Source organism: Rhincodon typus, chromosome 9 (assembly GCF_021869965.1).
Source record: "Rhincodon typus isolate 14 chromosome 9, sRhiTyp1.1, whole genome shotgun sequence".
Lineage (NCBI taxonomy): Eukaryota > Metazoa > Chordata > Chondrichthyes > Orectolobiformes > Rhincodontidae > Rhincodon > Rhincodon typus.
The window spans coordinates 91,528,504-91,545,070 of NC_063340.1; the positions used below are offsets into that span (position 1 = coordinate 91,528,504).

The 16,567-nt window shown below is 41.8% G+C and overlaps 1 protein-coding gene across 2 annotated transcripts in view; it reads right to left on the reverse strand.

Moving 5' to 3' along the window:
* LOC109923218 (protein EFR3 homolog B-like) overlaps window positions 1-16,567 on the reverse strand; it is a 135,058-nt gene that overhangs the window by 106,302 nt on the left and 12,189 nt on the right. For both annotated transcript variants that reach the window (XM_048601040.1, XM_048601039.1), the window contains exons 2-6: window positions 13,342-13,418; window positions 12,200-12,327; window positions 7,374-7,524; window positions 4,848-4,969; window positions 3,877-4,026 (exon numbers count right to left, since the gene is read on the reverse strand). In XM_048601040.1, the coding sequence (XP_048456997.1) occupies window positions 3,877-4,026; window positions 4,848-4,969; window positions 7,374-7,524; window positions 12,200-12,327; window positions 13,342-13,418 (628 nt within the window). The remainder of the gene's footprint in view (window positions 1-3,876; window positions 4,027-4,847; window positions 4,970-7,373; window positions 7,525-12,199; window positions 12,328-13,341; window positions 13,419-16,567) is intronic.

Consider the following 16,567-nt stretch of genomic DNA (forward strand, 5'->3'; position numbering starts at 1 on the left):
CCGACTCTGGTTCAATGAAGGGTGCAGGAAGGCATGCCAGGAGCAGCACCAGTGTCGAAATGAGGTGTTAAGCTGGTGAAGCTACCAAATGGGACTACTTGCATGTCAAACAGCATAAGCTGCAAATGATGAACACAGCAAGGATCCCACAACCAATGGATCAAATCTAAGCTCTGCAGTCCTGCCACATCCAGTTGTGAATGGTGATGGCCAATTAAACAACTCACTGGAGGAGGAGGCTCCACAAGTATCTCCATCCTCAATGATGAAGGGTCCAGCATATCAGTGCAAAAGATAAGGTTAAAGCTTTCACAGCAATCTTCAGCTAGAAGTGCCCAGTGGATGATCCATTGCGGCCTCCTCTCGTGGTCCCCAGCATTACAGACACCAGTCTTCAGCCAATTTGACTCAATTCACATGACATCAAGAAATGGTTGGAGACACTGGATACTGCCAGCCCTGACAACATTCCAGCAATTAGTGCTGAAGGCTTGTGCTCCAGAATTTGCTGCTCCCCAGGCCAAGCTCTTCCAGCACAGTTACAACAGTGTATCTACCTGACAATGTGGAAAATTGCCCAGGTATGTCCTATGCATAAAAGCAGGACAAATCTAGCCCAGCCAATTACCACCGCAGCAGTCTCCTCTCGATCATCAGTAAAGTGGTGGAAAGTGTCAGTAACAGTGTTATCAAGCAGCACCTGCTCAGCAATAACCTGCTCAGTGACAGTCAGTTTGGTTTCCCCAGGGCCACTCAGCTCTAACCTCATTACAGCCTTGGTTCAAACATAGGCAAAAGAGCTGAATTCCAGAGGTGAGGTGAGAGTGACAGCCCTTGACATCAAGGCAGCAGCAGTTGACTGAGTGTGGCATCAAGGAGTGTGGCAAAACTGGAATCAACGGATATTGGGGGCAAACTCTCCAGTGGTTGGAGTCATACCTGGCTTGTAGGAAGATGGTTGTGGTTGTTGGAGATCAGTCATCTCAGCTCCAGGACATCTCCGCAAGAGTTTGTCAGGGTAGTGTCCTAGGCCCAGCCTTCTTCAGCTGCTTCATCAATGATCTTCTCTCCATCATAAGGTCAGAAGTGGGCATGTTCCCCAATGAATGCACAATGTTCAGCACCATTTGCGACTCCTTAGATACTCCATGTTCAAATGCAATAAGATCTGAATAATATCAGGCTTGGGCTGACAAGCGGCATGTAAAATTCGTACTAAAATGTCAGGTAATGACCATCTCCATTAAGAGACAATCTAACCATTGTCTCTTGACATTCAATGGTGTTACCATCGTCGAACCTGCCACTATCAACATCCTGGGGGTTATCATTGATTAGAAACTTAACTGGTCTCACAACATAATCACAGTGGCTACAACAGCAGTTCAAAGGCTAAGAATACCGCAGTGAGTCAGTCACCTCCTGATTTCTAAAAATCTGCCCATCGTCTACAAGGCACAAGTCAGGTGTGTGATGGAATACTCCCCACTTGCCTGGAAGAATACAAATCCAACAACACTCAAGAAGTTTGACGCCGTCCAGGACAAAGCAGCCGCTTGATTGGCACTACATCCACAAGCATCCACTCTCTCCTCCACCAATGCTCAGTAGCAGCAGTCTGTGCTGTCTATAATACTGCAGGAATTCACCAAAATCCTCAGACAGCACCTGCCAAACCCACAACCCCTTCCATCTGGAAGGACAAGAGCAGTAGATACATGGGAACATCATCACCTTCAAGTTCCCCTCGAAGCTACTCAGCATCCTGACTCGGATTATATATCGCTGTTCCTTCACTGTCGCTGGATCAAAATCCTGGAATTCCCTCCATAATCAACCCACAGCAGGTGGACTGCAGCAGTTCAAGAAGGCAGCTCACCACCACCTTCTCAAAGGCAAGTAGAGACAAGCAATAAATGCTGGCTAGCCACCAACATCCACATCTCACAAATGACTGAAAAACAACTCCCCCTTCTCAATGATTGGGCAGCATGGCACATCCGTGCAAAAGGTAAGGCTGAAGCACTTCTAACAATCTTCACACAGAAGCGCCAAGTAGATGATTTATTTCGGTCCCTATTTGAAGTCCACAAAATCACACATACTACAGTCAAAAACTGCTGATGGCACTAGATGATGTAAAACTTACAGGGCCTGATAACTTTAGAACCTTCACAGTACTGGAGACTTGTGCACTGTAATCCCATCCAAGCTGTTCCATTAAATCCACAATAAGAGAAGACCAGCAATGTCGAAACTTTTAGAGGTTTGTCCCATCCACAAAGAGCATAACAAATCCAACACATCCATATCAGACTGCTGGCAATTATCAATAGCAGTGGTATCAGGTGAAAGTTGCTCAGCAATAACCTGATCTCTTAACACTCAGTTTGAGCTTCAGGACCACTCAGCCTCCTGACCTCAATGCAGCCTTGCTCCAATCATGTTTCAAAGGAGCTGAACCCAGAGATGAAGTGAGAGTGACTGCATTTAACATCAGGACAGGATTCATCAAGTATGGATAGAAGTCAGTTAGCTCAGTTGGCCAATTGGCTGGATGGTTGGTTTATGGTGCAGAGTGACATCGACAGGGTGGTTTCACTAGTCTCCCCCTTGACTTGAGGTGACCCTCAGATTAAACCACCACTGGTCATCTCTCTCTAATGAAAGAACAGATATGGTCTGATGACAATGATGACTTTATCTTAATTAAGGGGCGTTTGTGTTGCAGTGGTGGTGTCCACACCTCTGGATAAGGAGGTCAGGGTTCTAGTCACACCTGCTCAAGAGTTGTGTAATAGCAGCTCCAAACAGGTTGATTTGAAAATATCTTTACCAAGTATGGTCTCAAGAAGCCCTAGTAAAATTGGAGTCAATGGGAATCTTGGGAAAACCTCTGCTGGTTGGATTCATACCTGGCATAAAGCAAGATGGTTGTGGTTGCTTGAGATCAATCATCTCAGTTTCAAGACATCTCTGCAGTAGCTTTTCAGGATAATCGCCTAGCTCAAACATTTTAAGCTGCTTCATCAATGATCTTCCCTCCATCACAAGGTCAGAAGTGGGATTGTTCACATTCAGACCATATAAATTAAAAACTAAAAACAAATAAAAGTAATAACATGTAAATATGGTGGTTGCAGAGCAGGTCAGGTTCTAGGAACGCTGCAGTGAATAACTCACCTCTTAACTCCTCAAAACCTGACCACCATATAACAGCACAAATCAGGAATGCAATACTCTTCACTTGACTGGATGAGTGCAGCTCCCACAACACTGAAGAAGCTTGAAATCATCTGTGGGTTTTCGCAGGTGCTCCGGTTTCCTCCCACAGTCCAAAGATGTGTACATTAAGTGGTTTGGCTATGCTTAAAAAAATTGTGCCGTAGTGTCCAGGGATGTACAGGCTAGGTGGATTAGCCACGGTAAAAAGCGGGGTTACAGGGATACGGTGGGGGCGTGCTGAGTCTGGTTCGGATTCCCTTCGGAGGGTTAGTGCAGATTCAGTGTGCCGAATGGCCTCTATCTGCACTGCTGGGATTCTACGATTCTGCACAAAGCAGCTTGATTGATTGGCAAACATTCAAAAACAGTCACTTACTCTACCACCAACATTCAGTAGTAGCAGCATTTACCATCTACAGGATGTACTGCAGAAATTCATTAGACAGCCCTTTACACATCCATCACTATGACAGTTGTTAAGTCTTTCTCCAGGTGTTTGGAAATTAAACTTGTAAAAGTTGAGGAAGGTCCTAGATTTGACTATAGCTGATGTGGAAGATCATGGAAGGAGTGAAAAACCATAGAGGAGTGAAAGGCAAAGAGAGAGAGAGAGATGTTGACATAATGCAAGGAAGGAACTTCATGGCTTACCTCTCAGCTTCTTCTGCTTGTTGCAAATTGAAAAGGAGGGAGGGGACAATTTTATCCATGTGCTGGGGTTCCCAGATGTTGGCCTGGAGCTCATCATTAACTGTCTTCCTTACCACACCCTGCAGACCCTTTATACCAGCCATACGGATCCTGATGGACAGAAAACAGCAAAAGGTACTCGGATTTCACCTTGTGGAAGGGCTTACTTAAAATCTAGTAGGAAGGAAGAAGGAAAATGAGTTTCCCATCTTCTCTCCCTCAATATCAGAGGGCTTTGTCAGAGGGAGGGTGGAAGATCCCAGACAATACTAGGAATTTCTCCTAGTGCACCATTATAAAGTATCAAATGAATTCTTGCCATGAAGAATTGACATGTAATCCATTTAGGTAAATAGAAAATCCCCAATAGCTGTCTGACATGAAGCAACTGAACCAAGAGTTGATGGATAGGATTAGACTTTGGGCTTCAGATGCGCTCCTGGTCACCTTAGCAGAATAGTTGTCGAAGGATCGGGGCAGTAGGTGCCAATGGACCTTCACAGATGTAGGCAGTATCAGCTTCAATCAGGGAATGAGCCAAGCTGACAAATTGTGACAATGTGGTATCCTTTAAACATGCATTCACAGCTCTCTATTACATCCATGTTGTGGACCCAATGAATTTCAGACATATTGTAACTATGGGTCAATAAATGTGGAGCTGGAAAAGCACAGCAGGTCAGACAGTATCCAAGGAGCAGGAAAGTCATGTTTCAGCCTGAAACATTTATTGACTCTAGCTTTCATCATGTGCAGTCCTTACTGTCTCCATATTGTAACAATGAACAGTCAATTAAAGCAAGTCATGACATTCTTTTCAGTAATGACTAATTACGCTTTAGAAACTCACTTCAGTGGGATAGAGATTGAAAATCTCTCCCTAATGCCCTGTAAATAGAACTATGTTGGGTATCTACTCGGTATGTACTCACTTAGTTCTGTCTGTAGCATCATTGTGTCCTGAATGGCACATTTCACTAAACCTGGAGACAAAGAAATCATAGCTTCGGTGATATGAAGGTGTGTCCTCTTCGATGTTTGCAAACTTTATGAACTGTTGGAGAAAAATATCTTTTTTACTAAAATAGATTCTGCTTGTTAAGGAGAAAGGGAGGTTAAATGAAAGAAAATCTCTGATATTCATTTTATAAGTAACAAGTAACAATTTATTTATTTAACCCTAACAGTGAACAAATTAATGGAATTACTAACAGACCGAATGATTACCCCCTAACTCCTAACTATTCCCAAACTGAACAATATTCTGCTGTTATGCAATTTCAATAAACACAAGTCTCACTTATATAACCCAAATAGTAAGAAAAAAATTAAAACTTAGTCTCTCAAAGTCCATACCCAATGTGACTTCTGGAATGCTTTACCTTCTCCACTGTCTTTCCAGTCATAAATGCCTTTCTTCTGCTGTTCTCAAGTCATAAATGCCTTTCTTCTGCTGCTCTGGCTGTCAGGGATGTTTTCCCTGTAAGGACTCTTAGTTAGAAATGCCATGGTGGTACCTTTTATGAATAAATGGTGCTTTCTTAGAGAGCTTAGTGATTTCTTGAGAGCCCAATGCTTATTTCTCAGATGGCGGTTCGCTCTCACACCGATTTTCAAAAACAGTCTCCTCATATACTTTGGAAGACATATCAATTTTCTTACAATAGCATTGGTCCGAGGTTGTCAAAACCATCAGATTTAAATGCAATTGCCTTTCAATTGCCAAGTGCCAGGTTTAAATTGATTGGCTGATTCCAGCTGGTTGCCAAAAAATCAAAACAGGCCAAAGGTTTCCAATCATACAGCCAATTGATACATGTTTCCATTTTAGACCTGGCTGTACCTCTTCAGCGACATACCCACACTTTTCTTTTTCTGTATAAATCTCTAAGCTTAAAAAAGCACTTTATCTCTTAAAGGGACCACATGCTCTACACAACTTCGTAACACTGGTTCACAGAATTGAAACAGTCCTTGTTACTCACTTTCCTGTTCCTGCTTCCTTATTGCCCCTGTGATGATACTGTCACTTTAAAAAGGTTATTTTGTCCTCAGTTTTTTTTGAAGGGAGGTTGTAAAGGCAGAGGTACCGAAGAGAGTATGGAGTAACACCTTAATAATGGAAGGGAGTGGCCAGTTCTTCCAGTTCAGGTTTTTTTTTGTAGTTTTTTTAGCTGTAGCAGTCACAAGATGTTTTGAGTATCAGAAGTGATGCAAGCTTCAGTAAAGGATTATTTTGACTTTCTGTGAAATCTGTCTGTGGGTGTTGTTCCTTCCTGCCTGTAAGAATCTGTGTTTGAATTTATCTTTTTGCCAAGGGGTGTGTTTATGGGATGTTACTATGTTGGAACAGTTATTTCTTTAAGTTGCTGTATCAGGTGGGTTAGGTTTTCCAATAGTTAAGTTACTCGAAATTCCACTTTCTTTTGTTCATGTTTCAACTATAGTGTTTAAATACATTTTGTTTTGCTTAAAGCTGAATGGTTTGACCAGTTGCTTCACACCTGGAACACCCATTTCACATCTATCTTTAAAATAAGCAAAGGGTAGGGTCTAGGCTACCTTCTTAAAATATTTTAAGGGGGTCTGGCCTGGTCCATAATACACCACTCCCTTCAGTGATGCACACAGTGTTTGATATTGTGGCTTTGGAAAACACTCCAGAGACAGTTATAAGGAGAAGATTTCCCTTCTTTAAGAACCATAGTCAATCAAATAAGTTCAATGAACTGTTTCTATTTAGAGCAGCACAGATTTCAAACAGACCTTATAGAGTTATAACTAAAGGCCTAGTGATAGATTGTTTTAGTTTGATAAAATGGGAAGGACCAGGTGAGTTTGTAATTAAACTGTGCAAAAGTAGCTTGGGCAAAACATTGAACAGTTATTTGATTCTATGAGCCAGACATCACACAGCCTCTTTCTGTCACCTCCCAGCTCTTTGGAGTCATCTCATTCTTGTTAGAATCATTATACTGCCATTACAGAAAAGAAAGAGGCTATTCATCTTGCCCTTCATAGAAATGTTTTACCATTTTTTAAATAATCTTTCTTTTAAAATCCCTGTGAAATAATATCTCTGTCACTGTATGCCTTGTCTCACAGAATCCCATGTTCCGTACAGCCTTTTACATGGAACTGTTGCTTCTAATTTCACCCATCGTTTTTCATTAGATAATCCTCAATACCTATCCTTTAGTCTGGGACATGTTATAGTTGGTACAGTTTCAGCATCCTTGTGCCAAGAATGAAAGTTTGACCTCTGAAATAAGTTGTCTCTTTACATCTGAGCAAAGACAAATGAAAGTAATTATGTAATATTTACCCAACAATAATTTGGGAAGTTAAAAGATGCCATGGGAATTATTACTGTTTGTATCAGCTATCAGTAACTAGAATCCTTCTTCATCTCCAGTGTTTCGGTTAATTCAAGCTGTGGATGCGGGAAACTGACTTACCGAATTTGTTCCCAGGATCTGCAATGCTGCTTTGTCAGACTCCAGGAGCTTGGCCACCATCTTAAGAAAGCTCTCTACGAACAAGTTGATGCTCTGGCAGTGACAAGCCATCAAGAGCTGGTCTAAAGCCTCCATCGCAATACACACGTAACTGGCAAGCAAGCAAGTACACAGCACCATGAGAAAGTAGCTACTCTGGCAACTATTATTGTATCTGTATTCTATCTACAGGGGTGGTTTGCTAGTGCTGTTGGGGAGGGTTTAAACTAACTTGGCAGGGGTGGTGGGATCCTGAGCAGGGGCCCCTAATAGTCCAAAAAAAATAGAAGATCAGATATGTAGGTAAATTTCAGAGAAGTGCAAAAGTAAAAGAATAGTGATAGTGGGGGTTTCATTCTAAATGAATGCAGTGTGTCAGTGAGAGGGACGATGTGGGTGTAGACATCAGGGAGAAAGACTGAGTTATAATTAAAGAAATTAACATAGACAGAGAGAAGGTTCTAAGTGGTCAGGCAGATAAAAGTAATTAAATCTCCAAGCTGGATGAAATGTATCCCAGGTTGCTGAGTGAGACAAGGGATAAAATAGCAGGGGTACTGACAATAATTTTCAATTTGTCTCTGGCTACAGGAGAAATGCCAGATGACTGGTGGACAGCCAATGTGGTACAGTTATTCAAGGAGGGACCAAAGGGTAAACTATGAAACAACGGCCCAGTCAGTCTAGCCTCAGTGGTGGGGAAATTGTAGCAAGTAATTCTGAGGGATAAAATTAATCTGCACGTGGAGAAGCAGGGATTAATCGAGCATAGACAGCATAGTTTTGTTAAGGAGTGGTCATGTCTGACCAACTTGACTGAACTTTTTGAAGAGATGAGCAGATGTGTAGATGAGAGCAATGCTTTCAATGTAGTCCCTTGGACTTCAATAAGGCTTTTGATAAGGTCCTGCATGGGAGGGTGATAGTGAAGATAAGGGCCCATGGGGATCCAAGGAAATATGCCAAATTGGATCGACTACTGGCAGAGTGACAGAAGGCAGAGGGTGATTGTCAAGGGGTGATTTTGTGATTGGAAGCCTGTGTCCATGGGATTACACAGGGATCAATTTTGTGGACCTTGCTGCTTGTGGTACGTATAAATGATTTTGACTTGAATGTGGAAGGATCATTTAAGAGGCTTTTAGGTAAACCCATGAATATGCAAGGAATGGAGGGATATGGTCCAAGGGCAGGCAGAAGTGATTAGTTCAATTTGGTGTCGTATTTGGCACAACATTGTGGACTGAAGTGCCCGTTCCTGTGCTGTACAGTTCTGTGTTATATGATCAGTCAGTAAGTTCGTGGATGATATGGAATTGTTCAATAGTGAAGAGGTTAAATCTTAGATTACAGGAGGATATAGACGAGTTGGTCAGATAGGTCGATTAGTGGCAAATGGAATTCAATCCAGACAAATGTAAGATGATGCACTTCGGCAGATCAAAAAGGGAATACATCATGAACATTAGGATCCTGGGAAACACTGAGGATCAGAGGGAGCTCACTGCACATACAATGGAGCAGGACAGGTAGATGAAGTGGTTAAGAAGGCATACAGGAGACATGGCTTTGTTAGTTGAGGCTTGGAGTTCAAGAGCAGGGAGGCTAAGGTGGAACTATATAAAATGTTGGTTAGCCACAGCTACAGTACTGTGTGCAGTTCTGGAATCCACATTCACATCCAGGAGATATGTGAATTGCACACAGGAGGTTGCAGAGGGGATTTACCAGGATATTGCCTGGGCTGGAGAATTTTAATTATGAAAAAAGATTGGATAGATGAGTTGTTTTTCTTGGAGCAGAGGAGATTGAGGGGGGTCATGATTAAGATGTACAAAATTATGAGGGGCATAGACTAGGTAGACAGGCAGGAACTTTTCCCCGTGGAGCAATGACCAGGGACCTAGATTTAAGGTAAGGGGCAGGAGGCTTGCAGAGAGAGAAAAAAAATTCAGTCGGGATGGTGGAAATCTGGAACTTGCTGCCCGTAAGGGTGGTACAGAAACCCTCACAGCATTGAGGAAGTGTTTAGATTTGCATCTGCAATGCCATGGTATTTTAAGGCTATGCGTCAAGAGCTGAAAAGTGGGTTTAGAAGAGTTAGATGGTTGTTTTTTATTGGAGTGGTCATGATTGGACCAAAGGGCCTTTTTCTGTGCTGTCACAGAAATTCAGAGATAACATACTGTCTGCACATTGCTACTGTTTAAACCATCATTTCTGGACAATAAAAGCAAATTATGTCTGATTTTCTTTCAAAGTCTGCAGTATTGTACCTCCAGTTTTTGAACATATAATCCAGCATTGTGGAGCAAAGTTGACAAGGTGATGCTGACTGGAAAGTTATTCATCACTTCTAATTCATCTAAATTAGGGAAGGGAAATCAAGCAGAATTTCCACCCTTTAGCATGATCCAGTCTCTAAATATGACAGTAAGGACAAGGTGAGCTCCACAGCCATGCTTGCTGCAATACTTTTAGCTGTGTACAGGAGGGCCCATTCAAGTGGTGCTCAGAAGTCAGAACTTCAAACCATGGAGGGTGAAAAGCATTGGCAAAAAAATATGGTACAGTAAAATTGGAATTAATTGTATTAAAATCAGGACAGTCGTGCAATTTACTCACTGTGAAATTCATACTTGATTACCACCAAGTCACTGAATGTGACAGAAGGCAGCTCATCACCACTTTCTCAAGGGTAAGCAGAGATGGGTAATAATGCTGGCAATGCCCACATCCCATGAATGAAGAAAAAAATTGACTTTCAGCGTATTAGTATTCCAATGTTGTCATCAAAATCTTCTATAAGTATATAAAAAGGAAGAGAATAGTGAAAGTAAATGTTGGCCCTTTAGAGGATGAAAATGGTGAGGTAATAATGGGAAACTCAGAAATGGCAGAGGCACTAAACCAATGTTTGACTCTGTTTTCACAGTCGAAGAAAATAATTTCTTTCCAGAAACTACAATGACTACTGACGAACTTGATGAAATTACTAAAATTAGGAAGAAGGTATTAAGTAAATTGATGGGATTAAAGGCAGATATGTCCCAGGGGCCTGACAGTCTGCACCCCAGAGATTTAATGGAGGTGGTAACAGAGACAGTCGATATATGAGTTACGATTTTCCAAAATTCCCTGGATTCCAGAAATGTGCTAGTGGATTGGAAATGTGCTAATGGGACACTCTTATTCAAAAAAGGAGATAGGCAAAAAATGGAAAACAATAGACCAGTTGTTTGACCTCTGTAGTGACAAAGTTGCTGGAGTCAATCATAAAGGAAGAGTTAACTGAGCACTTGGAAAAAACAAAGCTCAATTCACCAGCTTCAGCAGCACAAGTTATGCTTGACCAATGTGCTGGAGTTCTTTGAGAATGTAACTAGCAAGGTGGATAATGGGGATCCAGTGGATGTGGTATATCAAGACTTCCACAAGGCATTTGACAAGGTGCCACATAAAAGATTGATCCAGAAGGTTAGATCCCGGGGGTTAAGGGTAGAATATTGGCTTGGATATAGATTGGCTGACTGACAGAAAGCAGATAAATGGGTCCTTCTGTGAATGGCAAACTGTAACTAGTGGCGTACTGCAGGGTTCAGTTCTTGGACCTCAACTACTTACGATTTATCTAATGCTTTGCAAGCAGGTACAGAATGTAACATAGAAAAGTTTGCAGATGATACTAAAACAAGTGGGAAAGCAGGCAGTAATGAGGAGGTAAAGAGTTTACAGACGTATATTGATAGGCTAGGAGAATGAGCCAGAATCTGGCAGCTGGAGTTTAATGTGGATAATTGGCTAGAACAATAAAAGGGAAAATTACTATTTAAATGAGAAGCAGATTCAAGGTGCATCAGTGCAGAGGGATCTGGGAGTCTTTGTGCATGAATCACAGAAGGTGAGTATGCAGCATATAATAAGAAAGACAATGGAATCCTGGCATATATGGAAAGGGATGGATTATAAAAATAAAGAAATGCTGTTACAATTATATAAGGCATTGTGAGACCACACCTGGGCTATTGTGTCCAGTTCTCATTTCCTTACTTGAGGAAGAATGTGGTGGCACTGGAGGCAGTTCAGAGGAGGTTCACCAGGTTGATTCCAGGGATGAAAAGGCTGTCATATTGAGGAGCAGTTGAATAGCTTGGGCTTGTACTCCTGGAGTTCAGAAGAATGAGGGGGGGGGGATCTGATTGAGGCATATAAAATGCTAAAGGGATTGATAAGGTGGACATTGATCAGACGCTGCTCCCGGTAGGACAGTCTTTAACAAGAGAACACAGATATAGAGTGAGAGGAGGTAAGTTCAAAGCTAAGATAAGGAGAAACTACTTATCTCAGACGGTTGTGAGTAGGGGCAGAATCAATCAACAAGTTCAAGAAAGAAATAGATGCATTTCTGATGAAAAGCAGGATGAAGGGCCGTGGGGAGCAGGCAGGACAGTGGAGTTGAGACTGGGATAAGTTCAGCCATGGTCATGTTAAATGGTGGAGCGGGCTCAAAGGGCTGAATTGCCTACTCCCAATTCCTTATTCCTATGTTCCTATATCAGCATATAATGCATTAGTCTCTGAAAATACTGCTCATCCCTGCACAGTTCCAGACAGGGTGTGTTAATGTTTAGTGAATAGCACTGCCAGAGCACTAGACAGAATAGATCAGTGCTTAGTGAACTTCACTGAACTGCACTGTCAGGGTCCCAGACAGGATAGGTCAGTATTCAGCAGACAGAACTAGTTAGATGTAAAGCTGTGATTAGCAGGTCCTGCATCTCCCATACCCATAACGGTGCCTGGCCACATCTCTGCTGAGCCTCTCTGCAAGATATGCACCAATCCGGTCCAGCTTCTCCGGAGCAGACAGTGCATAAAATGTCAACTTCTCCATGTTGGCTTTCACCAATCCATCCTGTAAACAATGAACACAGTGAATCAAGACTAAATATAGTTCATTGTCTTCAAAAACAAACATACAACAAACCCTCAATGCAGATGAAACTGGGCCCCTGGACTCTGAGATTCTGTCAACTCTGTTGTAATTTCTAGTTTATTTCTTTGGATTATCACTTGCTATATCAAAATATCTCATAAAAATGAATACACTACAGAACAGATGGAATACAGAGTAAAGCTCCCTTGATATTGACCCCAGGTTAGGTACAGAGTAAAGTTCTCTTTACAGTGTCTTCATTAAACATTCCCAAGTGAAGAACAGCACAGGATTAGATACAGAGGAAAGCTCCTTTGACATTGTCCCCACCAAACACTCCCAGGACAGGTATAGCTTGGGTTAGATACAGGATAAAACTTTCTCTACACTGTCTCCCTCAAGCATTCCCAGGGCGAGTACAATAAGGGGTAAGGTGCTAAGGTACAGGTAAAAATTAGGGAGTCAGAGAAAAATGAATGAGGGAGAATAGGGTAATGTTTAGTGAACTGTCTTGACCACAAGTTTCTGTGACTGCATTGAGTAAAGTTAGCTGATGTCAGAAAAACAATGTGGGCCTTACATAATTGATATCTAAAGTCTAGATAAAGTAGATTAAATGGTCAAAATTTATATAGATGAAAGTGTTTGAGTGTCTTTGGGTATCAGTGTCTAATCCTTACATTTGAATCCATTTGGACAATGTATGGTGGCTGATTTCAGGAGTTTATGATCCTTCCATAAGAAGGGAATGGGACAGTAAACTGTTTGAAAGGAAGAGAAAGATTGTTAAATAAACCTGGAGATCATTGTAAACAGAAACCCTTATCCTGACTTTCTGGGCATACAACCTGTCCCAGATATTTTGAACCTTGGGCAAGTTAAAGTTACAGGTAAATGTTTCAGCAAGTGCTCTGCTCTGGAGGATTAAAGTCAGTGTATCACTGACCGTTCAATCTTACAAATCAGTGCTTAAATAAAGGGGCAGGTATTTACCTCAGCATCTTCAGGGAAGATGTTGTCCACTAGTCTCTTGTACCGTGGACGAAGAGCTCCACAACAGCCACAGACACCTGAGAAGAAGCACAAGCATTTGTGACGCATTTAACAAAGCACGATGCAACTTCCTCAGACAAAAATACTGCAGTAAAAACACAACAGGTGACTTAAGGATTGTCTCTGGTCATAATAACATAATATGACTTTTATAACAGAATAAAAGCAATGTGAACAATGTATCTACATAGCGGTTCATGAACAATGCAGTATCAGAATGACTGTAACAGCATTAGAAATCATTGAAAACATTTAACCAATACAGCAGTTTGACACATGAAAACATTGACTATAGGAAGCAGTTGAGGCCAAAACATTGAATGTTTTCAAGAAGAAAATACATATAATTCTTAGGACAAAAGGGATCAAAGGGTAGTGAGTTAGAAGCTCAGGCCATGATCATATTGAATAGTGCAGTAGGCTCAAAGGATCAAAGGGTCTATTCCTACTCCTATTTTCTGTGTTCCTTTGTTTAATTCATTTGTCACTCAATGCTCTTTCCCATAAGTAGTTGCCCAACCTCTGGGAAATTCATTATCATCCTCCCTTCAAGCCCACTTCCAGCACCAGGATGGAATGATCCAGAACTCCTGACACTGGAAAACTATAGCACAGGACCACATATGTAGATTAAAGCTACCTCTACACTATTCTATCAAACTCTCCAAGGATAGGGACAGCACAGGGTTAGATACAGAGTGCAGCACTTCTACAGTGCCTTTCGAACACTTTCAAAAATTTGTAAATCACTACAAACTTCATAATAGCTAACATATTCAAATTAGACAGATCAACTCCTGTTAATCCTGAAATAAATCAATAGCTCATTTAAGAGTATTTTTTAAAATTCATTTGTGGGATGTGGGCATTGCTGGCTGGCCAGCATCTATTTCCCATCCATAGCTGCCCTTGAAAAGGTAATGGTGAACTACTTTTTTGAACCGCTGCATTCCACCATTGTGAGTTGACCCACAATGCCCTTAGGGAGGCAATTCCAAAATTCTACCTAGCTACAGTGAAGGAACAGGGACAAATTTCCAAATCAGGATGGTGAGTGGCCTGGAAGGGAACTTGACGGTGATGCTATGCCCCTGTATCTGCTGCCCTGGCCCTTCTAGAGGGAACTGGTCGTGGGTTTGGAAGGTCCTATCTGAGGATCATAGGTGAACTTCTGCAGTGCATTGCGTAGGTTGTTCATACTTTTTCCAAATTTATAAATTAACTTCGTTCATCGTGCGCAGAGTCAAAGACTTGAAATATTTTTTACAAGGGGATTGGATCAGTATTTATAAATGAATAGTTTAGATTGGAAAGGGTTGATAGAAGATATTTAGACTAGCATCAGAACTAGAGTGAAGGCCCAAATGACATCTTTTGCTGTAATTTGTGAGCCATGATGTGGAGGTGCCGATCTTGGACTGGGATGGACAAGGTTGGAAATCACACAACACTAGGTTATAGTCCAACAGGTTTATTTGAAAACACAAGCTTTCGGAATCATACTGCTTCTTCAGGTGTTAATGACAGAGGTAGTATCAGACACAGAATTTATAAGTAAAAGATCAAAGGTTCCCACAATTGATGAGGACATACTAAAGAAACCTAAGATGCTGTTAAATCTTTAATCAGTTCAAAGATTTTAATTGATTAATATGTATATGTAAATCCCCAAATTCCTTTCAAGTCACGGTCCTGAGAGAGTTAAAAGTTTTATCAGTGTAAAGAAGAGGTGACATTTTAGGTCAGACAATGCATGTTAGGTATGAGACCTTATTTAGAACCTGTGTGTGTTTTACTTTGGAGTCAGTCTGGTTTTATTTCTAATGTAGGAATTTATAAAACACCATATTGGCTGTCTATAAATTGTGTGCTTTTTGAACAAAATGTAAATCTATGGGGTGAATTTGTATTTGCAGATACATTCTGTGTGTGTGTGAGTGAGGGGGGGCAGAGAGGGAAAGAGTGTGTGTGTGTGTGCGCGCGCGAGCGCGCGGGTGGCTTACATACAATGTGTGTATGAGAGAGGATCTGTGTGAGCGTGTTTGTTTGAGAGTGTATAGTGTGGTGGTGTCACCTGGAGTTCGACATGAACCCAAGATCCTGGTTGAGGCCGTCATGGGTACCGAACTTGGCTATCAACCTCTGCTCAGCAATTCTGCATTGTTGTGTATCCCGAAGTCCACCTTGGAGGACATATACCCGAAGATCCAAGGCCGAATGTCCTTGACCGCTGAAGTGTTCCCCCACTTGGAGGGAACATCCCTGTCTGACGATTTTTGCGCGGTAGCCATTCATCTGATGTCGGAGCATTTGCATGGTTTCGCCAACATACCATGCCTCAGGGCATTCCTGCCTGCAGCGTATGTATGTATGGGGACCCGGGTTCGAATCTCGCCATGGCAGATGGTGGAATTTGAATTCTGGAACTAAGAGTCTAATGATGATTGTGAATCCATTGTCGATTGTTGGGAAAAGCCCATCTGGTTCACTAATGTCCTTTAAGGAAGGAAACTGCCATCCTTACCTGGTCTGGCCTACATGTGACTCCAGACCCACAGCAATGTGGTTGACTCTTAACTGCCCTCTGGGCAATTAGGGATGGGCAATAAATGCTGCCTAGCCAGTGATGCCTTCATCCTGTCAGTGAATAAAAAAAATCTCTCCCATACACACACTGTCACTCTCCCTCTCTCTCATACACGCGCGTGCGTGCACACGCGCGCACACACACACACACACACACACGTGAATCTATGGGGTTTGTTCAGAAAGCGTACAATTTATAGACAGTCAGTCAAAGAAGCGTTTTATAAATTCCTACTTTAGAAATAAAACTAGTCCGACTCTAAAGCAAAACATAGATTCTAAACAAGGTCTCACAACTAATTTCTGAAGAAGGGTCCAGAACCAAAACGTCGGTTTTCCTGCTCCTCTGATGCTGCTTGGCCTGCTGTGTTCATCCAGCTCTACACCTTGTTATCTCACAACTAACATGCATTGTCTGATTTAAAACATCTCCTCTTCTTTACACTGATAAAACCTTTAGTTCTCTCAGGACTGTGACTTGGAAGGAATTTGGGGATTTATATATACGTATTAATCAATTAAAACCTTCTAACTGATTAAAGATTTAACAGCAGCTTAGGTTTGTTCAGTGTATCCTCAT